Source organism: Alosa pseudoharengus, unplaced genomic scaffold (assembly GCF_046254945.1).
Source record: "Alosa pseudoharengus isolate Yale_2024_CS ecotype anadromous, Long Island Sound unplaced genomic scaffold, YU_APseudo_1.1 YU_APseudo_1.1_scf_16, whole genome shotgun sequence".
NCBI classification, from domain to species: Eukaryota; Metazoa; Chordata; class Actinopteri; order Clupeiformes; family Clupeidae; genus Alosa; species Alosa pseudoharengus.
This window is the reverse complement of record NW_027468630.1, coordinates 22,892,208-22,919,949: the sequence shown is the minus strand read 5'-3', so window position 1 is coordinate 22,919,949 and position 27,742 is coordinate 22,892,208. Positions and strand designations below refer to the sequence as shown.

General features: G+C 40.4%; 1 protein-coding gene across 1 annotated transcript; it reads left to right on the top strand.

Moving 5' to 3' along the window:
• LOC143125753 (T-cell surface antigen CD2-like) lies at positions 1-25,533 on the top strand. The gene is made up of 6 exons (XM_076287482.1): positions 1-163; positions 11,679-12,011; positions 12,548-12,793; positions 23,066-23,185; positions 23,501-23,590; positions 24,677-25,533. Exons 1-6 carry the CDS (start codon positions 115-117, stop codon positions 24,739-24,741), a joined length of 903 nt encoding a protein of 300 aa, XP_076143597.1. The 5' UTR covers positions 1-114; the 3' UTR covers positions 24,742-25,533.
• Positions 25,534-27,742: the final 2,209 nt, after the last annotated feature.

Sequence of the window (27,742 nt, the reverse complement as noted above, 5' to 3'; positions counted from 1 at the left end):
TGTTCAGGCATATAGTTCTTTTGCAGATCAGTGTTTTGCTTTGTCTCCTGTAAAATCATAGCTGCACAGTACTATCTGTCTGAACGCTTAAGGTTTCTCCTGGTATCTGGAGAGATGAAGGCTGGTAACGCACTGTTAATGCTGATGGTTGGAGTTGCCCAAGGTAAGATTGCTCATTATGTCTGATGCCTGGAAACCAATGTGTTTTTTAAGCAAAAATATAGGTTGACAAGAAAAAATATTATTTTGCAAAGAATCTTTTAATCAAAACTGCATTATAATATAAGATGCCAGTAAACAACAAATAATCCTTTTCAACATGTTTGTGGTACAGGCTTTTGTTCAATCAAAAATCAAATCAGGTGAAAGAACAGCATACAATGTTTCAATTAGGCCTAGTTTTAGAGCATATGGATATGTAAAATCATCAAGCCAATTGAATGATTTCCACTTATGAAAGGAAGTATTCAAAAACCAAAACATGCATCTTTAGAGGTATGGAGATTTTAATCAAAAATATATTTGGCTTGCTTTCATTCCAACACAGCAGTTTTAGCAAATGTTGGCCTATAATTAATGTCCCATATTAAATATTTTTTTGAGTTACACATATTTTTCTTTTCAAATTTAACAATGCCTGGGATGGAAAAAATTCAATAGTTCCATGAGGTTAGAGAGATGGTGACTCAATGATAAAATGTCGCTGATGGTGTTTTCGGTTTGCATTGATATGCTTGCACCGCTGATGCAACAGAGCGGATGCGATCTTGCAGCCCAGTGCATTAGTATGATGACTGCAAATTTATCTATTTTTGTCTGCGTTTCTTAAGTGCAAAAATGTAGGCACCAATGGATCGGTTCCAGATGGATGAGTGAAGCTAGGCGGAGCGAAATTCATCTGGCTAGGGTCAGGTTAGGTTCCACCTAGCTTTTACAGAAATGTGTTAGCTCAATATGATTTTTGAAATTTTGAATACAGGTAAATCCTTAAAGTGTAACTCCAGCAAAAAAAATCGACTCCATGGTCTTTTTCTGCATTAAAACACATCAAATAAGCCGTTTTTCGTTGATCAAACACTACAGCTTGTCCCGGTATACGGTATAGCCTCAAATCGCAAACAGTGGATTAGCTAAGGGTGGTAAGCTAAACGCTTCCCAAATAGCATTTTTTAACATGATCTGGATTTCTAGTAGCCTGACGAGTCCGAGGGGCGGGATAATCGGTTGTCTTTCAAATTCTCTCTGCACGCAATAGGACAGCGCTATGAGTCCCACCAGCGGAGCTAGTTGGCTAGTTCAAACTTTTGCCAACTTAATAAAAGCTTAACTCATGTCACACTGTATGCCAACAGCAACATTATCTTATTTGTTTTCAAGTAGCAGGGAATTCAAGCCAAACCGTTGCAACTCTGCCATCAATTATTATGTTAAGTCCGCCTAACGACTCTATACACGATTTGATTGGCCTGATCATTTTTCGAGCTCACAAGCCAACGGAGAGTTGCTAGACTAGCCCTGGCAGCAAATTCAATTTGCTGCCGCTAGGGTGCGTCTAGATTTCTAGGCTTTTCCCTCCGAAATTGCACTGTGCCTACTTCAGAGCCCACTGCTCCCACCTAGTTTGGCCTATAATCAAATGCTTGACCTCTTTAGAAAGCTGAGACCCTGTAGTGTTAGCCTGACGTAGCCATACTCAATTCTAGTCAGAATATGAGTCTGACACTGCTCCATTGGGACGTAATAATGGGGTGTGTTTCAACCAGGGGGTCAGGATTTGAAGGGTTAGCTTCAGCCACTTAGCATGGCATTTGGTCACCGACATTTTTGAAAACATGGCGTTACATGGTAGCAACTTCCGGCACCAGTTTTTACATGCTGATTGGTAGATGACAGCTCATGCACGAGTTTAGTGTTGGGCACGAGCGTCCTCGCGCGTCCATGTTGGTTTGCATTTCTGGAAGAGGACAAATAAAACAACTAACTACTTGGATTAAGCTACTTGACTTAATGCCTACATGGTTTAGGCTGTATTACCGAACTTTGTGGTAAATAAAAGAAAAATGTTAATGTTGTCATATTAGGCTATTATTTGCCATATATGCGGGGTGCCAATTACCTTAAAGTAACTGACTATGACCATACACTTTGGCAGATGCATAGCAATGACCTATATCCAATTATTAGCCTACTCATTGCGTTGTGTATGAAGACTATTTTAAAACGCACAGGCTGTAGTTCTGTAGAACGCAACGTCTGGATAATGTAACCTATGTCTCCCCAAGTGATTTAAAACAAAACAAATGTCAATGACTTATTCCGTTTGCTTTCTTGCAACATTGACATGATTAGGCTATGCATTTGATTTAAATGTTCAGGCTGCCAGTCGAGGCAAAAGCCAAATGTCCAACAACAGTTGCAGACTATGCCTGCTCGAACCACAATACCCGAGGGGTGTGCGCTTCTATCGGAAGTTTAACTTGCATTGGCTTCATTTCGTCTGCCTGCAAATGTAGCCTAGGCTTAACAAGCTGCAAATTCACACTGGGTGCAGCAAAAATCCCAGCTATCCACACGTTTCCTACATACCATGTCTACTTAATTAATAGTCATTTTCGTTGGATAGCCTATTGCGTAATAGGCCTACAACCTGTCCAAATATAGTATTTAGGGATCATTATTTGTGAAGCCTAAAGTGACACAATATTGATTCGCATAGTTTATTATCACATATGAACATCACATTCAATAACCTAGGACTTCAGAGACAGGGCAAACTTTACCACCATTCCCAAAATGTTATCCCAACCAATTAAATGAATTTGCGCTTATAACGAGGTGAAGCGCGTTCCCGAACAACTTCTTTTCCTCTGAGGGAATATCCAATCCTCATCAATGACATACCGTTGTACCTTACATTGTCTCCGTCTGTAACGTGGAATCTAATAGGCTAACTCTAGCTAGTGCCGGAAACGAACACCCATGAAACGCCATTTTCGTAAAGATGGCTGCGGTCAATTTCATGCTTTTTTGGCTGAAGTAGCTAGCCTAGCATGGGCCATTGAAATGAATGGGGGCGGGACTTAGTCACTCTCTCCAGTTATATATAATACCTCCATGGTTTCAACCGATACAGGGGGGGGAATGCCTCTGCACTCGGATAGACCTAACCAATCAGAGCAACGAAATAACTTACTGTGAGATGTAGGAAGAACACACGAACCATCCTTCTTCTTCACAAATACCTTCATTGTTTTCTGGTCTTTTGTAAAAGTTATTGTGCCGTCAATATCTCCTACAACACTCATTAGCGAAATCTAAGATATACATAGTAGGGTAGGCTATTAGGAAAAAACTGATAGACTATATTCCTCTGTTTTTAAAAATAATTCTGTTGAACACTGATATGCTACAAACATGTTATAAACAGCTGGGAAAGGCTGTCGCAAATCCCTCAAACAGGTGGTCAATCAGAGATTTTAAACGAACGAGGGAACAACATGTCACAATGCAACACGCTGTTTTCCCTTGATGAAAGTGAAACCATGAGTTTTCCCACATCTCAACTTTGGCCAAAGTTTTCAGAAATAATCGTTCTCATTGAAATAATATGCATTTCCATATAGGGTCTTAGAAGCCATCTGTCTCCTTCTAGCCACAGCGTTTTTGTGCAAACATAATCAACCTAACCTAGCGTTCATGAGCTTCGGAAAAACCTTTCTCCGAGTGAAAACATCATCATTCCGCGTCATTCACGTCACTTAATGTGTGAGTCAGAGGTCGGAAACTGGGGCTAGATTTTGCTAACAGAGTTGCCCAGTTAGGGGCTCGTCATCACTTTTGTCGTCACGTTGTAGTTCGTTTGGAGTCCATTTTTAATGTGAACTTGGGAATTTGCCCTTTTTATCACTTGATTAGCTGCATATCTTTCTTTCACGAGCATCTTACACTATATTTTAAGCAAATACAGTTGTTTGTTTAGGATTAGTGAGTGTATGTTTTAACATTTGTTGTGGCATCCGTGTTTGTCACACATTTCGACGGCAAAGCACATGAACACTTGCTGTCGGAAAAACAAAGTAGCCATGGGGGCGGTCCTTGTCATTCCGAAGTGCCCTGAATGCACCCTAAGCATGCTCAGATGACGTGATAGATGAGGCGCTGTTGCTCATCTGTCCATCATCGTAAAGCCCGATTTGATAGGTCCGCCAGATTTGGGGCGAGCATAGTTGCTCCACAACAAACAAACACACACACTTCGCCACCAGGCTATTTCTATCTACAGTGATGCATTTTGGCAGTACCTTAAGTTCTACAAATATAAATTACTGTCTCTAGTGAAAGAAGGACCATGTAGCCGTGTTAGCAGATAATGGTAATATTTCCCATAGACATATGCACATCTAGTCATAGAATGTGAAAGATTTCTCGACCAACGTTTTTTGACCAATTTTCAAAACCGCACCCGCCCGCCATCCGCTGGTTGTTTTAATGTATATGGGTGATGCGTTTGATTGGTTCAACCGCCACCCGCCCGAATTTAATTAAAATATTATATTTCTTCACGTCATCCGCCCGATCTGCGGTTTAACCGCGGAGTCCGCGGCTGTAACCACGAACCGCGCATCTCTAGTTTGAAGGCAAGTTTTAAATGTTGTGAGAGCGTGAGAGCCTTTTGCATGCAAAATGTGTCATTTTGGCCAAAGCGCTTTTGTTTAGACCCAGTGTTGTAGTACTCGAGTCCGAGACTCGAACTCGAGTCCGAGTCATTAGCTAAATTTAGAGACTCGTGACTTGACTTGGACTTGAGCACTGATGACTCGAACTTGGACTCGGACTCGTGCATTCGCACTCGCGATGACTCGTCGAGGACTCGACTTTTTTTGTAATATATCATAAGGCTATAATTGTAGTATGTCATTAGGCTATAATTTGCTATATGATTTTAATATCTAAATTATTCGTAATACTAGTTTTAGTTCAAGGGAATGTTAGGCTACTGCTTCGTGTCATAGGCTACATTGCAAGTCACATCATGTTCACATGCAAAGCAAACTAACGTTAACTTTAACACCAAAATGCCTGGAGATATGGCCGCCGCTATTTCAATGTAGTAGGCTATTGCCAGGCAATATTAGTTCTCATACATGACATAACATTACCTAAGATTACACTCAGCCTAGGCTAAACAACACACACTGCTGCTGGATAGCTGATCATCGTGACTTGGTGAACAGTGTTTTCCCTGACTGACGCGAGAAGCGAGGTTCCATTCATTCATTTTCATTCGGGGCGTGCTTCTATCTGTTAATTTGCAGCAGGCTATTATCGGATGAAAGAAAAATAAACTAAACGTTTTCCCGATCAAGATATAGCATACTTCTTAATTTTGGTGTCATAAAATATAGAAGCATACATTAAATTGCCTAGTAGAGTGTCCATGTAGTGCCAATAGGCCTACGTGTCTGACAAACTGACAAACTGAACCTCTCGTGGGTAGGCCAGAAACAACTATATTTAAAACCATGAATGAACTGGATTACTGTTACTGTTCAAACGAGCGATTTGATAGCCTAATCCACTGCACGAAAAAAAGGAAATAGCAACGTGTTCTATTTCTAACAGGTGAATGTCGTAGCAAATAGTATGGCGATGGCAGCTTAAAAAAACATTTATTTCACTCATCTCGCTGAAATGAACGTGGCCTGTTGCACAAATAAATTAATTAGGCAGATGATCTACATCTTCGTTAACCTAAAGCTAGTTTTCACCTCTATTGTTGACGTGAAATATGTCTCCATAGTGTCAGTGAAGTGATAACATAATTATGCAGTTGCCGGTAGCCAGTGTTCACGTCACGGGAGTCAGAAAGAAGCTACCAAGACGGGCCCTGCTCTGTTTCGGTCCCTCCCAAACTGCGCTAAAATTGTGTAGGCTATTTAACAGCCAGAATTAAAAAAAAATTAATCCACACTACCTCTTAAAAAATAGGCCTACTCCAACGTTCATCTAGCTCTTGTGAAGTATGAACTTCTACAACACTGCCTAATTGTCAGCAGTCAGTAACAGCATAATGTGACTTAATGGCCTGTGTGATTGGGATGTGGATTGCTCATTTATTATGAGTAGGCCTATAGGCTATGGTATAGCTATGGTATGGTATTCTCTCCGATTTGGAGAGAATACCTAGAAATTTGGCAAGAAATTTGGCAATACTACTTTCACACAAGTGATGGCACCCCTGCTTGGAGACAGAAGATTGTCCGTTTTGCTTTTAAGGATTTCATCTGCAATGTAAAAAAATGGAACGACATGTAGGCTATGCTTACTTTAGTCCTGGACTTGGACTCGACTTGATCAATAGGGACTCAACTCGGGACTCGACGTGGATCAATAGTGACTCGACTCGGACTTGACTCGGATGAGTAGTGGACTCGACTCGGACTTGACTTGGAATTTTTTTTTAATGACTTGGACTTGACTCGGACTTGAACACTGAGGACTCGAACCTGGACTCGGACTCGAGGCATAGTGACTTGACTACAACACTGTTTAGACCTGCTTGTTACAGTTTTTCTCAATTGCTTTGACCTGCTTAAAGAATGAACACCTTCTTCGCACAGCAGAAGTCATCTCTTGTTAATGTGTTGCCACATTTTTAGCACACATTTCCATTTGGTCACACCTTTCTCACACCTTTTTGCAAAACAGTTTAACACATGTCATTCAATGACCCCAAACTCTATTGGTTTCCCTGTGCTAAACAAAAGGAAAACATCTATTCGCACAATTCTTCAATCAGCAATCATTCATTATCCATAAGAGAGACCATGTCTGTTATGTGTTGCTATTTGCAAGTATGCTGCCCTACAAAGCCAAAAGGCAGTAACTGACCAGAGTGTCAAACTGAGAAAAATGACTTTAAAGTTGTTTGATTTGTCTACACAAATGTATTATAGGTAGAGCAATGAAAATCTGGTGACTTGTTGCCCTGATGAAGAAATGTGTGTATATAAAAAAATCTTGTGCTCAAAGTTGACCTTTGACCCTTATTTGTCAGATACTGTACTCTGCCTTTGTATTATGTATTAAAAAATAAGGAGTCGTTCAAAGGCAAAAGGCAGTACATTTGTGTAGACAAAACAAAAAACTTTGAAGTCATTTTTCTCAGTTTGACACTCTGGTCAGTTACTGCCTTTTGCCTTTGTAGGGCAGTATGGTTTTGGGAGTTACTGTGAACACAACCCTCTATTTTTAAAAAAAAAAAACAGTCACATTGAGTATAGATATTTATCCACATGATAAAGGAAGTCTTTAATATCCCAAAAATGTCAATAACTCATTTTTGACCAAAAATGCAGTTACTGCCTTTTGGCTTTGTAGGGCAGTATGGATCTAAGGCACATTTAGAAAAAGTACTGTATTGCCTATTTGGTGAAGAAAACAGTACAAAATGTGTTTACTGTAGGTCTGTTTCAATGAAAAATGACAAGGTGTAGTTCAATGTAGTTCAATCTGCCTAGTATAGGTGCTTACTGTAGGTCTTACATGTCAATGACAGTTACTTAGGAGGAATGAATACAATTATTTTTTATTCAGTACATTTTGTCTTTTCACAGTTTTTTCTGATACCAGAAAAATGAGAAAGAAATGGAACAGACAAAGCAAAAATGCTAATTTTGAGAACTATATTTTGCATTTTGTTGTCCGGTGTGTGATTGGTTGAAATCACACAGTGGTTTGATGACAGGATTGGTTGTTTGAAGGCAAAATTTGCTTTTGCTGCATGGGCAGCCGTGGCCCACTGGTTAGCACTCTGGACTTGTAACCGGAGGGTTGCCGGTTCGAGCCCTGACCAGTGGGCTGTGGCTGAAGTGCCCTTGAGCAAGGCACCTAACCCCTCACTGCTCCCTGAGCGCCGCCGTTGTAGCAGGCAGCTCACTGCGCCGGGATTAGTGTGTGCTTCTGTTTCATGTTTCACTAATTCACTGATTGGGTTAAATGCTGAGACCAAATTTCCCTCACGGGATCAAAAAAGTATATATACTTACTTACTTATGTTTTAAGTTTTTTGAGAGAATAACAGCTTTTTGCAAGGAAAATGTGTCATTTTGGCCAGAGTGCTTTTGTTCAGACATGGGTATTAACGTTTTGAAAAGGTGATGTCAGAGTTGACAAGCATTAAAGCGATCGAGGAAAACTGTAACTTGATGCTGGAAATGTATTTTCACTATCCCTGATGGGCATGTAATGAGCTTTCAGTGACAGAAATTGGATCAGGAATCGAAGTACAGTCAATTTAGGCAAATAGATCCAGACACTTTAGTTTTGGTGACAATATAGCTGCAACTTTCACGAGTTGAGTCATACCTCTCCCGTGTCGGTACGTGCACTCAAACGCTCTGGTGCGCGGCTGGACTGTGTTAGCATGTTGCTATGCTAGCGGGCTTTGACGGGGACTAAGCGTAGAAGTAATCAAAAACATCCACGTTTTCCCTACTTAAATACAGTTGAACGAGTAGTTGATAGAAATGCTACGGCCACGCAACATGAAACGTGGCGATTTTCCAAGCGAATAAACCGGAGAACTACAATGTGTGGCGCACAGTGGTGGAGGAAGTACTGAATCTCAGTACTTAAGTAAAAGTACAAATACACAGAGAAATATTTACTTTAGTAAAAGTAAAAGTACCACAATGACAACCCTACTTAAGTAAAAGTAAAAAGTACCTGCTTTTAAATGTACTTTAAGTATTAAAAGTAAAAGTATTTGCATAATGATTTATTCTCTTAATATCTATATTCTAAAAGAAAAATTTGTATGGGCTGTGGCATTTTAATTAAGCTAGTTTTAGGTTATACTCGACTAGATAGTTTCAAGCTAATGCAATTGTGCTTATCTGTGGCCCAGTTTACATTCTGACCTACAATTCTAGAGACTGTAATTCTGGTCATCTACTAGGGTGATCTGCTGAGTAAAATATAATTCAGCAAAACACGAGAGCCTGAAGTTTAACGGGGTAGACAAGGGAAACGTCGGGTGGATCGTAATGCCAATTCTGCTGATTGAACAGAAAAGTTGCTGAGGAAGGTGTCTTCATGATTAGGTTCAGTTTCACTTGCGCAGACGCACATAGTAGACATTGAATGAGCGCTCACATTTCTACCCCCAATTGTAGGCTATGCCTCTTTATTTGATCACACACAATTAAGAAATATTTCCTAATCTGGAAAATGCTACGTTTTTTTCGGCCAGCGGTTCTATAATAGTCTACCATTCATTTGTGCCGCAAATGATCAGATGTGTGGCAGAAGCATGGGCATAGCCTGTAACTTCGCTGATCCGCGGATAGCAATCTCATCGGAGAGGAGGCCTTAACGCTGCAGATAACAGACAGAGAAAGGCACAGAACACAGTTGCATGTACAGTGTAGCCATGGGTCTGGTGAATATAGCCTACCGAATGCAGATGGCTACAAGCTCACGCTTTGCCTGGTCTAGACTAGAAGCTTATATTTAAAAGATTTAGAAGCTGGGCACGTAGCTCCAGAATCTTTGATAGCAACCCCGCCCCCTGGTAAAACAAACGTGTTTGTCAGAGAGAGAAAAAATCTGATCATAAAATGTATTGTAAAAAGAAACGATGTTGTTGTAGAAATGTAGCGGAGTAAAAGTACAGATAATTGCTGTAAAATGTAACGAAGTAAAAGTCAAAAGTATGCACTATAAATTCTACTTAAGTAAAGTACAAATACGTGGAAAATTTACTTAAGTACAGTAACGAAGTATTTGTACTTCGTTACATTCCACCACTGGTGGCGCAATAGCACTTGGGAGTACTTCGACCTAGCGTAGTAGTATTGTTAACACCTAATTGTAGATCCTATCCACCACAGAGTTTAGAATCCATGCTGGATCGACCGTCAGCCTCTCCCTCCCCTCTGAGCGAGAGAGAGGCACACACACTAGAGATGCGCTGATGGGCTATTATTTCAACCATAACTGCATAGCAAAACCATCATAATCATCCATAAGCCATCCATCAGCACCAAAGTTTTTTGACCAATTTTCAAAACCACACCCGCCCACCATCCGCTGGTTGTTTTAATGTAGGCTATATGGGTGATGCAGCGCTGCTAACGTGAGGCTAGAAAGCCCTTGCCTGTTCTAGAAAGACTGATCTAATGCAGCAAATATATTAAAAGGCTAAAGTCGTACATTGGCTATGTTGTAGCCTATCCCCAGAATATCAGCAGCAAACTCAGTCTCTGTCTCGCAAAACAGTCTCCAAATAAAATGCACATCGGCCTGTTGCCTATTCTGCCAGCTTGTGACAATATATCGTCCAAAATGCTTGATTGCATTGCATTCTCCACATTTTTAGCTAAATTTTCATGTACCACATCAGCATTTTTGTTCAGTGAATCTTTTGTAAATTGCTTTACAATAGCGTCGGGCCCTTGTCAGCCTTCGGCTTGCCTCTTGCCACTATTCACTCCTTGTCGATAATTCCTTGCATAAGTCTGAATCTCTGATACACCTGTGTGAAACTCCTTTGCACAATTCTTCAAGCAGCAATCATTCATTATCCATAAGAGATGTTTGTTCTGTGTTGCTATTTGCAAGTATGGATCAAATGCACATTTACACAAAGTACTTGCCTATTTGGTGAAGAAAACAGTACAAAAGGTGTTTACTGTAGGTCTATTTCAATGAAAAATGACAAGTTGTAGTTCAATGAAATTTGTCTTGCATGTCAATTACAGTTACATCTTGGGAGGAATGAAGAGAGAGTTTTGAGAGAGTAACCTTGTCATTTTGTCCAGAGTGCTTTTGTTCAGACACGGGTGTTAACTGTTTTGAGAATGTGATGTCAGAGTTGACACAGGCATCAAAACGATCGAGAAAAACTGTAAGTGAAACTGTACACTTAGAAAAGACAGAATATAAGTCAGAATATTGTGATTTAGCGGGTAGTTTATTCATTTCTCGGCTGCCTTGTGCTCGTACAAAAAATGTAATTTTTTATTATAAGCTTTATGTATTTTATCTGCCGGTATATGTACCTATATATATAAGGCGACATATAGATGTTGTTGTCACTGAAGAGTTTTTTTCCAACTATTACATCTTGGCCGAATAGTGACCAAAGAATGAAACCACAACAAATACATCCAACTCAATATATTATGTATTGTGACAGGCACACCAACAGATCAAAAAGATTGTTCTTTCACTATTTGGCTTGAAACCTTTGTGGGGTGTGTGGGATTGTAGAGGAGAATAAGATGCCTTTTTTGTATAGGTTCAAGGCTGACATATATCAGCATTTTAAATTTGTTAACATTAACCCTCAGAACCCTCAGGATAAGGCAACACATGATATAAAAAATATTGCAGTGCTTCAAGCTCTCTCTGATATTTAGTTCGTCTGAGTGTTAAAGAAGTCTGAATGACAGAGAGCATGTGCTATAGTTACCGGAGTCAGTTAACGCATCATTTTTATGTAAAGTGTGGGGGGTTTTGGTGGTTGTAGGGAAAGGTTAACTGAGGTGCTCAGGTGTGCGCTAGTAAAGTGTTAGGAGTTTTGAAAGAGTGGAAATGGTGTTGAGAGGAGTGTGGAAATGATTGTAACGTCTGTAACTAAGTCCACTGAAATTATCTGGATTCTCTATTCACAGCAATGTTTCAACCGGAGGCCATTTGTGATATAACACAGCAGACAACATGTTATGGGACTCTGGGACAGACAATGTTTCTGCAGCTGTCAAAGAACATCAAAGGAATGGATGTAAATTTACATCACAACAGCAAGAAGATTTTAATATTAAGGAAGAAACCCATGCCTACATTTCTTAAGTCAGGCCTTGAGGAGAGATGTCAGTTTAACCCTGAGAATGGGACTCTGAGAATAAGACCAGTGCTGAGGGATGACTCTGGACTCTACACAGTAAAGATCTTTGATGAAAATGGGAAGAACAGGGGGGAACACACAGCCCAACTAACCATCGAAGGTAAACTTTAAACTTCTAAATTTCTAATGCCAACATTCGGCCCACTTTTTTTAAATTAAATGTTATTATTTGGGGGGAGCTGTGGTGCACAGCTACATTCAGGTAGTGTACACGGGGACACGGTTTTGAATCCAACCTGTGGTTTTTCCAGATCCCACCCTATCTCTCTCTACCAATAATTTCTTGTCACTCTTCACTGTCCAAAAAGCCCCACAAATTACATTACATTTAGCAGACACTTCTTGACCAAAGTGACTTACATATGTCAGCTATATTACAAGGGATCACATTGTCCCCAGAGCAACTTGGGGTTAAGTGCCTTGCTCAAGGGCACAATGGTGGAAGCCGGGAATTGAACCGACAACTTTCAGGCTACTGCACGCTAGCCCAGCTCCTTAACCACTACACTACCACCGCCCCCTACTGAATATGCTTAAGTAAATCTGTACTGAGTAACACGTCATATTTTCATGGGGTGTGTGGTGTCTCAGAGGTCTCTGCGTGTGTGTGATGACTCTGATGTCCCCTCTGTCCAGCTCCTGTAGGTACACCTTTGCTTAACCATCTGTGTGACGACCAGAATAGGACTGTGAACTGCTCGTCCAGTGGAGACAGTGTTCAGTACAGCTGGTCTCTGGACGGGAGCACCATGTGGGATGCCAGAAGGTCTACAGATCGTCAGACTCTCCAGCTGTTTGGGAACATGACTGGAAAACTCACGTGCAGTGTCAAGAACAGTGTCAGCAGTGGAAATGCAACAGTCCTGCTTGAATCCTGCCATGGTAAGGTTTTATTATGACCGCCGCTAGTGAAGCTAGCGAAGCGGTCATATAGGGATTGTCAACGTTTTTTTTTTTTTTTTTTTTTTCCGTTTTTCCGTCATCTACTTCCTGAATTTTTGGTCAACGATACCCGGGACACCGAACCTCCGGGGCACATGAAATTTGGTGGGTATGTAGCCCCACTAGACTTTTACGGAAAAATTTCGTTTGGTCCCCGGGGGCCACTCCCCCTCCACGCTGGGCCCCCCGAAACCCAAAAAATGCAGTTTTTCATAAATAACTACCTGAACCGTGGCACAGAGGATGAAGAAATTTTTATGGTATGTTGGTCTCAAGGGCCCACATCAACCTAGCCCATAATCACTCATTTGTGATTTGCACCCCCCCGGTAAAAAATGAAAATGCAATATCATTCTGTTTAATCGCCCCTCTCTTCAGTTAAGATGTTCAGAACTGCACCAAATTTTATGTGTATGATTAACCTGACATTCTCTGGGGGTATGCCAAGTTTCGTAGAATTTCATCCATGGGGGGGGTCTAAAAAAATTAAGTTATGTGTACATTTAGTGACTGTACACTCATTGGTCTGTAGATGGTGGTGCACACATATACACACACACACACAGACACGTATACCATCACTATCGGCAATTAGAACGGCCGATACATAATTACAAATTCAGTAGGATTAAAGGAAAACCAAATATTCATCATAATAATAATTTGGCTGCATTTCCAGTATTGGCGTCACGTAGTCGTTTGTCCACTAGATGGCGCATCGTTGCAGTGAGACGTAATTTTGTTAGAAGTTAATCTAAAGTTGGTTGGAAAGACACAGACTGTACAGTAGTTTACCGCAGAGAACGTCTAATAAGGGTAGGATGATATCTGCATGACATGTAATTCCCATTTCCTCTTGAGCCAAAATAAATCTGAGAATGTTTATCGGACATGCTTGCTTTTTACTGCAGGTAGGCTACGTTAATCCTATCAATAGCAGGTAAAATAATGTTAATGTTACCGTTAGCATGGTTGAGTGATGGAGGCCGATTTGATTATTGATGTATTTGTAGAAAATCATAAATGCGTTTATAGGCTACCAAGTAAATTGATAACAGCACTAATTGTATCTTTCGACTGTGATCTCATTTGCTTATGACCATAACCTAGGCTACTAACAGGAGCTAAGTGAGTTAGCTGCCACGTGATGGTTTTCTAATGGAAAATATATAGGCAGATAACCTGTCTGATGCATCCTAAACACATGGCTAATTTCTGCTCAAAGTCTCAAAAAGCATCTGAGTCAACGTTCATTCCCAAGCACCCATATAGGCTACTTCAATCCTCTATTTTCAAAGGTGATTCAAGTAAGGAAGAGCATGGCTCAAAGTAAAGTAACTGAAACTACATAAATTCGTCAAAGTGAATAATTTGTGTCAACTCGCCGCAATGTAGATTTATTAATGCACCCGTGATCTACATCTCCAAAATGCGTCAGCCTAATAATGTACATTTAAACCAGATGTTTTAGAGCGCACGTTGAGATGTATTCAGGGCAGGGCTGTACCTACCTATTTTTTACAGTCTATGGTACCTACACGTATTTGTTGCACGTGCTACAAAAATCATTCTTTGCGATGGATGATTTAGTACCAACGTTACACCGGTCAGATACAGTTTTGTCTATGGCTATACCATGAGACTGAGGCGCTTTTTGTTTGTTCGAAGTGCGTGTTTAGGGTGTGAGAGGGGAATCCATGTGCTTTGATTCCAGCTTGGTAGTTGTAGTCTATGCGATTAAAAAACACGTGTGTGTTAAGTATCTAAACAATGATAACGCTTTAATTATGGCTGCTTTAGCCACAGACCTTGAGCTACTGTACAGTGGGTTGGGTTCCATTTAGAAGTGTCCACTTCATTCACCCTTTCCGTGATTCACACAGCTACGTGAATGTATTAGCCTACTACTGATATGCACTACTGAACTATTAACTTTTCGCCAAGAGGTGGCAGCTTAAGTCCGCTTGATACTGTGAGCCATTGGTTCCCAAAGGAGATTTTCTTTGGGTCGCCAGCATAGCCTAGTGACAATTTGTGTTGTGTAATAGGCCTAGCATAGGGCCTACCTTATATAGCTTATAGTTTGTTAACAGCCACGGTTTTGTCCCTCTGCATTTTTGCATTTAGAATGGCTCTGAAACCAAAATTAAACAATATTTCTATCGGGCGCCTACCATGGACTAGGCTGGGTGAAAATCAAAAGACTGAGCTTGGTCTGGCGAAAACCAGACTAACCATGGACCTCATAGTTGCAAAATGCAAGGGAACATAAATCAGCATATTATTTGCACAAACAATAACGGACAGTAGCTTTTCAACTTGGCCCGTTAAAATGTGTATGAACAGACTCGCAACGCATTTCATGAAGGCCCTTTTGGACATGTCAGTTATTTGCACCACTGGGTAAAACGGCATTTTGTTTTAGACTACTGGTATTTAATTTGTGCATTGACAATAAAGCTGAATATCATATGAACTAGATGACTAAACTTATGAATATGTAGAAGAAGAAACATTTACAAAAATCCATGACATGACCTCTCTTCTTGATAGCTGTTGAAAACTGCATGGAACTGACAGGGATTGTTTTGTTTAATAATAAATAAATAAATACATTATGCTGCTACCTTCTGCTTTTCCCAAATACAATGTAGCCTACAGGTGTACCTTTCATCAGTCCAGTTGCAATGGATGGACTGTGATGAACTGCCCTATGTGATTGTTTAGAGATTTTAAAGGTTTTATAACAATGCTACACATTTTTTGGCAAGTGCTACAAATCTATTCACCTTTGCAGCAGTAGGCAACTTTGTGTGCGGAATGTGTGCAAACACACATTCCAAACAAGCATACACAAAAGTTTCAAGAGTGGGGGATGGAGTAGAAGATGGAGACAAATTCATTAATATGATATATTTTCGCGGAATGGATGTACAGGACTGAGCGGCGGTCATATTTTGTACCGCTATGCGGTACATCTAGTTTTTACTTCTATCTTTTGTCTAAGTTTGATCTCTTTTATCTCTCGTAGACAGAGCATGTGTGGGGAGTGAGACTGAACGGGGGACTGAGGATGTAGACACCCAGAAACATCTAGAATATTCCTTTCCATTTCTAAATGCAAGGGTAGTAACTGATATATAGATAGATAGATAGATTGATTGTTTATACAACCAAAGCACAACACACATACACAGATATATCTCACATACATAAAAATCACTCACAGAAATGTAAAAGGTAAAGAGTAAAGAGCATGTGAAGTGATTACAAAGGTCTGGTATGGACTGACCCTGTGATGCATTAACCATGATAAGGTGCTATGGTAGAGTGTGTGCAATGGAGGTAGTGCAAAAGTGAACAGTGCAGGGATTTGAACAGTGCAATAACTGTTGTTAAATATTAAATATGACTATAGAGACTAAGAGACTGAATGTTAACATAATATAATTGTTTAACAAACAAGAAAAATAATATCTTGAAATAAAGAAAAACTCCAAAGTGCTCAAGGAATTGTAGAAAAAAGATCTTGAAGGTGCTCTTTGGTGTGGGGGAAAAAACACACAAAATGTCATCAAAAGAAAAGGGAGTCCAAGTCACTCTTCTTCAAAAAGTTATAAAAAGCCTTTATTTAAACATGGCTATTTTTTAAGTTAAAAAACATGATCTGGGCAGACAGACACCCACGCGTAGCGGCACAGAGCCTTCTTGGCTCTGTGCCGCTACGCGTGGGTGTCTGCCCAGATCATGTTAACCTATGGAGACTGACGGCCTGTGGGTCATGAAGGGCACTTAGTTGGATGTGTGGTGGGTTTAACCACGTAAAAACAGAGTGAAACTAGATGTACCTATATATATTATATTATATATATTAGTACAAAATATGACCGCCGCCCAGTCCAGCACATTTTTTCCACAAAAATAAGTCACGTTGAAAGGCAAATATGATTCTAACTGTCTCACCGAATTGCATTATGCACACTCAATTCTCACTGGTATCTGCTAGACAACAAGTAACAAAACATGAGTTTTGTTCATTTGTTCATTAGTTCATAGATTTCACATGCAAAATACATTTTATACAACCCCACCCCCATCTTGCCTGTTCATAATTCTGAAATTCTTGAATTGTGTGCATGTGTGCGTGTACGTGTTTATGTGTGTGTGGGTGGGTGTGTGTGTGTGTGTGTGCATGCGTGCATGTGCTTGTGTGTGTGCCTGTGTATGTGCCTGTGTGTGTGCATGTGCATGCATGCGTACATATGTCTACTGTGTGAGTGTGAATCATAGGCGCCGGAAGCACAGTGGCCAGGGGGCCAATGACCCCTCCACCTTTGGCTCAAAATATATTTTAATAAACAAAATCATCCACGAAGAAACAAAAAAAACCTCCGCGCAAAAAACGGAGAGAGGTGTTAACCATTATAGCGGTAGCCCGCATCTAATAGCCTAAAGCTATTTGCAGCGTCATTGTTGCAAAACCTTAAGCTTTCTGCCCATGGGTCAAAACCGATGAGCAAAACACCAGCGCCCAGGCTACTCTGAGACGTTCATTCTCAATCAATGCAACATGTGTGGAGGGATGGATTTGAAATGTAGCCGAATCTAATAACATTTTATTATGGTTTGGTATGATTGATTGATTGTAGCCTACTGTAAAGTGCCTGAGTTAAGCGTAATGTCCTCCTGTGCATCGGAGACTCCAACTCGGGATGGCTTCAAATTGTGCTTTCAATGTATCTGCGGCCTACTGTTCGTTTATTTTCTAGAGGCAGTGGTTGTTCACCATTACTGTAATAAAGGCTAATGACAATTACTGAAGTTATGAATCTGTTGGATAACCACATTTAGCCATATTGCGCGACATGAAATTCAATTATGCACAATGTGATATATCCGAAACATGTAAGCTACCAAGCCTTCGCAAGGTTTGTATAGCCTATCACTTAAGATTACCAGCAATGTTCAAATAGACCAGGTTAACCTATTTCACTTCTGTTTCCCCGTTTACCAAACCACATTGCTGATACGAACTTCTGCTGACAAAAATGAGGCTGCTTACGTGACGTCTTAATGCAGTTTAATGCTGATTTATGCTTCTTACTTGTGAGCCTACGTGAGTCAGCGGCAGTCATTCTCGCGTTCTCATTTACAGCAACAAGACACAATTCCTCAAACTCTAGCCTCACCTTTTACTCGTTGTGTTCATCTTTTTCCCCTTTTCAAAAAGTGTGATATTCATACTCAAGTCATTCGCGTTCTGTCTCCCTGTACGAGACTCCTCAACCTGCAACTTGAATTTCTTGAATTTCCCTGGGGATCAATAAAGTATATATCTATCTATCTATATATATATCTTTCTAACTCCAACTGAGGGGCAGTGGTTGTTATTAGCCTATAGTTAAATGTGAATGATTATCGATGATATGATAATACTACTATGATGATGCTTTTATTGCACAACTGAGAATTGGGCTATTAATCGGTTACAAGGTGCTGTCATCTATCCAAAACATCTACCAAGCCTTCTCCGGGTTTGTTGGATGGGTATTGCAATGTATAAAGCATGTTAACCTATTTCATTTAATTAACTGTGCGCCTTGTGTGATATCACTCAAGTCTTGCTTTAGTTAATTAGCAAATTACTATCAGAAGCCAAAAATCTGACTCTAGCTCAAAAATGTCGTCATGTAGGCCACTTTCTAAATATTCAACATAATCGGAAGCAGCTGCAATTGCAACAGGACATTTTGAAGGAGACCTGCTGCGTACTTTGATAAACAGCGTCATGAACCTCACTCAAATACGGTATGTTTTGTTTAAATTCAAATAGCATAGGCGTTGTCTGTCTACTTTTGAAATTACATGCGGGGCTGAACTAGCCTGGCCTTAATTGCCTTCCTACCATAGACAGTAAAAGAAATGGACGAACAGACTCCGTCGTTTTCAATGGGAGGGCACTGAGTCAAATAGAACGATTTTTCAGTTGGTCCCCCCAGTACTGCGCAGACTCACACTTAACTTTGTGACGTTAGCCATCAAACTGAATCTTGTAACTCATATGATAGATACACAGAAATTCTTCTCACACTTCCTTCGCCTTCAAAGTCATCAAAGTTAAACATTTATTTATGTATTATTATTAATATCATCCTCACCAAGTCGTGTTAATGTTGAAGCTACCATACATGATCATCTTCAAAAACAGTCATGCTAAAACAAAACAAAAAAGTTATAGCCTTGAAGCTAATCTTCTTTCCACTTTTCCGACCTACGGTCAATCCATCGAAAACCTCTGAAATGATTAGTGCCGTTTTTTTAAAATTAGGTTTACTTTTTTATTATTATTAGGTTGCCTCTGTGTAATGCTTTACCTTAACATACGGTCGTGTATGCTAGGTTTTGCTTATGAGTTACCGTCATAGACAGTAGTGGACTGAGCTTCTTATCCAAACAATACGGTTATCTCCCTACGGCGCGAAAGAGAGATTATGTCAAAGCTAGCTTCCCTCCAACCGAACAAGCTAACCATTCTTCTTACGGGTAACCAACGTTACGGACGAGGTAGTGGAGTCTGTTTTGCCTTTGTAGTGTTTATGTGGATTACAAGCTACAATATCGGCACAGGATATATGTTATATGAAGTTATGGTATTTCAAAAAAATCCTAGAATGAATGGGCTTCTATGGGAGTTAGCAGAGAGGTGGTCCCTCCAGCCTACGTCGATTCTTCTACTTCCGGGAATTCGCCTGCCCCCTTGCTTCCTACGTAGCCTACTTCCGCTCGATTTTCATCTCCCTCCACGACTCCTTGTAGAAGCGAAGCGTACCAAGGGGATGGCAAATGGCCAGGCTAGGGCTGAACCCCTGGCAAATGCGTGTGTGGTCCTATCTGAAATTATTAGCGTCTGTAGCCATTGGCGCCTACAGGTGGCTACTCAGTGTTGGGGTCGTTACCCAAAAAAGTAATGTATTAGGCCTACACATTACTCGCTACTGTAAAAAAAAGTAATCTACTGCATTACTTCTTTACTTTCTATGGGGATTAACACCCTACATTAGGCTGCTTTTGCATAGGCTACTGCGTTGAAATGTTTCTATGGACATTGTTATAGATATCGCCCCCTTTTATTTATTATTTAATTAATGACAGTTGTGAAAAATTAGGTAGCATAATCTAGTCCAAACCAGGTTGCGCTGTAGGCCTACAGGCATTTCTTAGCTAATCTGCCTTCAAAAGTTAATGAACACAGCACTTCCTAGTGCTTTTAAAAATTGTGCAAATTCGAATTGCTTTATGGAAGCGTTGCTGCCCAGCTCGTGCACACTCCTTCACAAAGTTGAATGGTGACACGCACACAACTTGCAAAATATTGAACTGCTTTAAGTGATTCTCTTCTTCATACTGAAAACAGTGCAGTCCTAGCTTGTAACACCCTGCTATTTTTTTTGGAATCAATTTGATTGATTGACAGTCATTGGCTAGTTAGTTAGTTAGTTAGTTGTGCACTGTTTCCCGCTCAGTAGTTAACAAATAGCCTACTCCGATGAGTTTTGTTTTTTTGTCAATATTCTTGTCGCCCTCCCAGAATTCTGAATATCTTTGCTCGCACATTGTAGGAACTGTAATGTGATTACTGACATGTTACACCAAACTCTGCTCAGCTACGAGTAGCCTAGAGAGAAATAATCTCCCGTGTGCAAATTCATTCCAAGTTTTGGCCTACCCCATAACAGTAGGCTATTTATATTTATCTGTAAAATTACCGCATGCGTTTGCTCAAGTTTATGAAGCAGAATTACACAGGCTATTAGGAACACAGACATTTTGTTTACGCAAGAAAGACAAAATACAGTGCACGAGAATTGGGGGGAGGGGGGGGGGGGGGTTCGTAATCTGGCCCCTGCACTTTGAAACTCGTTCTGGCGCCCCTGGTGTGAATGTGTCATACGTATGATTACTGTGAATGTATGTGTGTGCGTGTGTATCTGTTTATGCACATGTGTGCATATGGAATGGGTTAACATGACCCCTGGAGGCAAACATAAGCCATCCTAGGCCCTACAGTTCTCAAGATATTCACAGAAAACTCTGTTGGTGTACGTTCACTAAATGTACACAAATTAATTTATTGTATGGCCCCCCCATAAACGAAAGTCCACGAAACTTGGCATGCATTCGGAGGGTGTCATAATGATCCTACACTTTCAATTTCGTACAGTTTTGACCATGTCAGCCAGAGATATTGTGATTAAAACACCTAATTGTTTGCTTTTTAATTTTTAACTAGGTGGCTCTATACATGAAATAAGTGGTAATGGGATGGTTGACATGGCCCCTTAAGACCAACATACAAAAAAAATGTGGTCCTCCTAGGCCCTACGGTTCTCGAGATATTCACAGAAAACTGTGTCCGGCCACCTACAGGCCAGTTGGTGTACAGTGACATAAATTAATTTATTGTGTGGCCCCCCATGAACGGAATTCCACGAAACTTGGTGTGCATTCAGAGGATGTCATAATGATCCTACACTTCCAATTTCGTGCAGTTTTGACCATGTTAGGTCACAGATACCTGCGATTACAACACCTCATTTTTACTTTTTTGTTTTTAACTAGGTGGCGCTATACATGAAATGAGTGGTTATGGAATGGGTTGACATGGCCCCTTGAGATCAACATACAAAAAAAGGTGGTCCTCCTAAACCCTACGGTTCTCGAGATATTCACAGAAAACTGTGTCTGCCCTACCCTCCTTTCGGGGGGTCCAGTCCAGCGGGGGGGCTACAGATCAAAACGAAAAAAGGAGGTTCCATGCTATCCATGTGGGGTTACATGCCCACCAAGTTTCGTGTACCCCGGTCTTACAGTGTCCCGGGAATCCTTGACGGAAATTTGGGCATGCGAAAAAGAAAAAAAAAAAAAAATCTGGCTAAACCTATATGACCGCTGCTTCGCTGCTACAATCGACCAATGACGGTAGCTAAGGTCAGGCTCTACACACTTTCCAGTCAATGCAAAGCAAACTGTAGGGGGAGGGCGTGACTATATGTGAATGAAAGACATAGATAGGCTATATATGAATGAAAGAGAGAGCAATGCAAATTCGCTGTAAACATGTTTGAGGCTAGAATAAGAAAATCCCGGACAACTTTGAAATTCCGCCCGGACACATTTTTAGGTTTCAAAAAGAGGACATGTCCGGGCAAAAGAGGACGTCTGGTCACCCTAGCGTTACCCCCAACACTGACAATAACGTAGACAGCAAATTAAGATATTTTTTCGTTTTGTAGAGCGGCACCGGTAGGCTATCAAAAGCATATTTCGATTTTCGTTACCACCGTGTAGTTAAGCCTTAAGCCATACCCAAGTAGCCTAAATCGAGGTAATGTTTAATTATGCATGATTTATTTTGTTATTGAATTCGTAGGCTGTGATTCCTTTCGACAACACAACGTTTAACGGTAGCATCCTGCTTTATCAGAAGGGGCGGCAGTCAGGCTACTGACAGAGCGATGTACAGTGGCAGAGCGACGCACAGTGGCTGAAAGTGGTACTACAATTTCACGCAGCTTAACGCCGCGTAATGCGCGACTGAAGTGGCCATTTGAAAGCGACGCCCACTGTAGGTTACTAGTGACAAAATATTAACTTTCAGTGTTTTGCGATGTTTTTGTAAATTACGTTTAATTAAAAAGTGTTTCATTCGTCCCGGTTTTCCTATACGTGCGGGTCAACTCGGTGTTGACGAACACGGAAGTGGTAAGCGTAAGAGCCTGAACTCTGGTGCACAGCATACGTCATTACCAAACGTTGCTGATTGGTTAAGGGAACTCCAATGATTTTAAACCTCAAAATAAGCATCCCCCATCACGGAGAAAGATTTTTATTACATTGTGCCAGACTGTATGACGAAGAGAAACGTAGTCACAGGCGGTAAGGACAAGGCTAGGCCATTGCAGCAGAAGTAGGGAAATCAAATTTGCTGTAGAAGTGGTTGATGTTGGGTCAATTAATCAGAAGAAGTGATTTGTGCTTATAATATTATTGGGGAAAGCTATTACTATTGTGTTACCTCATTTGGTTGATATTCTGACAATGTTCATATTCAATCTATTATGAATTTAAGACCAATAGCTTTCACTGAATTGTCAGTTTTCATAATATAGACATACTAATGTTGTTTGATTATTTGTTTGTTTGTTTGTGCAGACGCCCAAACAGTGACTGTGACTGATAGTAGTGACAGGACTGTGTTCGTGACCACCAGACTTCCCTCCTCCATCGGTGATGTCATCATAGAAGAAGAAGGCGGAATGCACTGGATTTACTGTCAGTTCACATTAATTCTGATAACTAACTGTATAGTGGACAGACTGTCAGTCTCCATGTATTTATGTGATTTAATGTGTATCTAGGAGTCTTATGTTTGTTATAGGAACTTGAATTTAAGATTTAAGAATGCACATGGTGCTCCAGTAGCATAGCTGCTAGCAGTGTTAATAACCCCAAAATCAGGGATTATAACCTGAACACATTCTGATGAATATGTATAACTGCACCATACTGTAAATGCCTTTGGAAGCAGTGAAAGGCCAATGAGTTATTGTCTGACCAGGGATGTTTAGATATCTCTTTTGTCCACAGATGTCATCATAGCTGTGTCTGCAATGCTTCTTATTAGTCTGACTGTGACTATATATTTATGCAGAAAGAGGAGGACGACTCAGACAGCAGGTCAGATGCACAGACACACACACACACACACACACACACACACACACATACATACACATAACTTAATATGTATATATGACATGGGATATTTAAATACTTGTTTAGGGTTTAAAGGGTTTCAGTCGAATTTCCCCGAGTTAAGGTCTATAATGTACCTGTTTATAATGTTTTGTTGTGATTTAGCATGTGACTTACTAATTACAAAATATGATATCATGTTTTTACTTAACTTATTTCACATTAATGAATTATGAACATTGCAAGATTGTTTAAAATATGTAACTGTGGATTGATATTGTATATTATGATATAGTTGTAATCTATGTAAGAGTCAGTCTAATCAAGCTCATGGCTGGAAATTTACTGCTGGTGTGCTAGACCAATCAATGCTGGGTGTTCACCACCGTAGCCATTAGGTGTGTTCTTTCACTGTTTGAGATGCAAGACTTGAGAAAGGCCTAAACGTCATCTCCTATTAAATCATTGTGGCATCTGAGCTCCCAGAGTGTGCGATCTCATTATGTATTTAAGGATATGTCTGATTAATGGCCCTTTCCATTAGACTTGTAAATACGTCGCCCGAGTTGGAAAGTGTAAATTACCCAGCTTTCTTGCGGCATTTCACGCAGGCACACCTCCTTTACCTCGGAGTACTTGAGGGTACCCTGAGGTGGACGTATGACCTTACGACAAATATGGCTGCGCCCATAGCTGAGATGACATGTATTTTTTTTTGCATATGTACTGTGTTGGTCATTTTAATGTTGATGCAATGCTCTTACACACTAGATTACATTGCTGCTTCAATCCGGTCACCAATTCATGCATTGCACGGCCTTGCTGTGCATGCAATACAATGTAACAATTTGTTTTCCAGCTGTGCTACATGTAGCACAAAATAATAACAATGACTAGCCTCCTGCTAATGCCCCTCGTGGCTCGAGAGAAACGCGTTCCTTTAGCAACTCATTCGTACATGTTGTACGGTGGGTGTACAATGACTTACAAGTCTAATGGAAAGGACCATAACACCTAATGATATCATGCTATTTAGCCCCTCTTCTTTCTTTCCCTTTATTCTGACAGAGCAGGGATGGAGCGCAGATTTGGACTACAGAGCTGATGGCACAGAGAACAATTACTCCGAATAAAATGATTCAACAGACAGATGGATGGTGGTTCCCATACTGCTGATATATTCTAAAGTCTGGAACAAACTTTGTTTCTAGGTTATATTTTTAAAAAGCTTTCGGACAAAAGAAAAACAGCATTTTCATAGCATGGCAGCATTGAAATGTGTCATATTTACTCATATTTCCACAGGTCATGGTAATGTTCTCACTAGCCAGTTTCCACTCATTGTCAGTGCCGTGTAACTCTGTCAGTCTTGTTTCCAGTGTCACTCTTTTCCATAACTGCTGTCATATTTCAGCGCCTATATAGTTTCCAGTGAGTTGGTCTGGCCAGCTACAATACTATTAGTGACAGAGGCTGTAGGTGTATTCACATATCAGAGAGAATTATTTCATTTCTTCACTCTTTTCAATTATTTCACTCTTTTACAGTATTCTCCTGATGGTGATGTTTAGACCAATATTGTAATATAATGTCAATGTATGCTTGTACACTGCTTTGCTGTTCTGATGTGAAATGAATACTGATGAAAACAGTTGACTCTCTATCAAGATAACCTATCCTTTGTTTACAATTTTGTTTTCTATTAGCCTTTTTGTTGTGTTATTAGTGTTTTGTGGCATTAGTAAAGACAACAATAAATAAAAAAAATTAAAAAAGTAAATATTGTTATTGCTGTAGTTGTAGCTCTGTAGCTAAAATCTTAAGAATGCTGAAGAATAGCCTAAATGTTATTCCATTGCTGTAAGTCACTCTGGACAAATAGCCAAATTAATAAATGTAAATAAAACATTTGACTCCATTGTAAATATATAAGTGTATTTGTGTGTAATTATGGAAGTATATTTGTGTACATATCAAGGCATGGGAAAGCTAAGGCTACAGTTTGTGATGAAGAAGATCTCCTCACAAACACGCCTCACACATCACAAGGCTCTGCTAGGTTATGTGTGCGTTTGTGTGAGTGTGTAGGTGTGTGTGTGCTCCCATCTGCTGTCACAGTGAAAAAGACTGAGCCTTGACGACATTCATCGCCCTCTCCTGGTGATTCAAGGTAAAAGCACACAATGCCATGTACTAAGCTTCTGACTCGACCCTGGCCTACCTTGCAAAAAATGGAAAGTGTGGTGTGGGACACCCCACACTTGCTTGAAGACTGAAGAATGTGTTCTCTTAACTTACCAGCTGCTCTATTCCTGCATGCCTCAGGCCTTCAGAGTGGGAACCCCAGACTCTGACGACGCCTTTCGACTCACCTGAAACTCCCTCAATTTAGTTCTAAGCTAGAAAAAATGACCCAAAATGTACAAAAATATCCATAAAACATCTTTAAGCAGCCACTTTCGTTAAACCTCATGATTCTTGTTTTGACTCATCATAATCGTCATCAGTCTGGTGTATTTTATTCTGATAGTGAAGTTCTCCTGATTTATCGAAATGAGCTTCTGAGGGAAGATAATTGGAGTTAACTGAAAGGAGGTGAAAGTATCCGCGCGACATAGAATAGCCTACACGTTGGGCTTTCCTCACTTTAAAGAAGAGAGCAGGCCCAAAGTCAGAGGCGGACAGAGTACACAGCTTCATTACTTGAGTAAAAGTACAGATACCCTTTGCCAAATTTTACTCAAGTACAAGTAAAAGTACAACAGTCAGATGTCTACTTAAGTAAAAGTACTGAAGTACTTGTTTTTAAAAGTACTTGAGTATCAAGAGTACAAGAGTACATTTCTATCTAAATATTGCATTACTACTGCCACAGTGGTTACATTTATGTACAGAAACGTCCTACATGGAGTTATGAAAAATGTTAATGTTAATACCTTGAAGAATGTAAAAGGAATTGGAAGTAAAATCAAGTCATTTTCATCTTTTTACCATGTTGCCAGGGATGGGCAGTATTTCTAAATATTTCTTAAAATACGTATTTCAAATACAAAATACTATTTTGTAATTGAAACACTTGAAGCGAAAACTGTCATTAACTTGTTCAGAACATTGAAATAGTCTGGCGAGGTGGGGCCACAGGTTGGCACATTCCTGGGATGGACCTGCTGCGTCTTCATCCATTGTTTCGTCCATGGTTTCGTCTCTTATCTAAATCTGACCATGGAGTTGACTTTGGCGGTGATTGCTGATAGGCTGTCCCAATCAGTGGCGCCTGCACAATCCAATCACGTTTGAGAGGGAAACAACAAATTGAGGGTTTCCGAGATTTTTCTTTTTTCCTTTTTTTTTAGAAGAAGTAACGGGTACTCACGGTTATGGATAGAAATGTAGTGGAGTAAAGAGTACAGTATTTGTCTCTCAAATGTACTTGAGTAAAGTCATGAGTACTCCCCAAAAATGATACTTGAGTAAAGTACAGATCCCTCAAAAGTGTACTCAAGTACTGTACTCAAGTAAATGTACTCCGTTACTGTCCGGCTCTGCCCAAAGTGTTGGCCAGTTCTCCTGTGGATCACCTGAGCGAACCTGAGGACGCTGTATGCGAAACGCGTTGTTAGCTCTGAATAAAATCAAGTAAACGTCAAAAACAGTGTGCGGTAGAACTATCTCAATTTTTACTGTAAGATAATTACTTTGGCCTGGCACCCTGCAGTTAGGAATATTGGCCTTTCATAACTAATTAAATTAACCTCTGAGTGAAACTAACAATATGGCTCTGTGTGCACATGCCCGTGCTCAATTACTAAAGCTAAGCAGGTGTGGGCTTGGTTAGTAGTTGAATTGCAGAGCTCCTTGGAAAAATAAGTTGCTGCTTTAAGTGGTGTTGGTGGGTGGCCAGTAGGGGGCACTCTTCCCTCTGGCCAAAAAAAAATCCCAACACCCCAGTGCAGTGATGGGGACCCTGTGCTGCAGGAGATACCATCCTTTGGATGAGACTCCTTCACTCTCTCACTCCATGTGTGGTGAGTGTACTGGCGCATATATTGGCTGCCATGCATCACTCAGGTAGGTGCTACACTGTGAAGTGCTTTGAGTGTGTAGAAAAGTGCTACATAAGGGACCTTTCGTTAT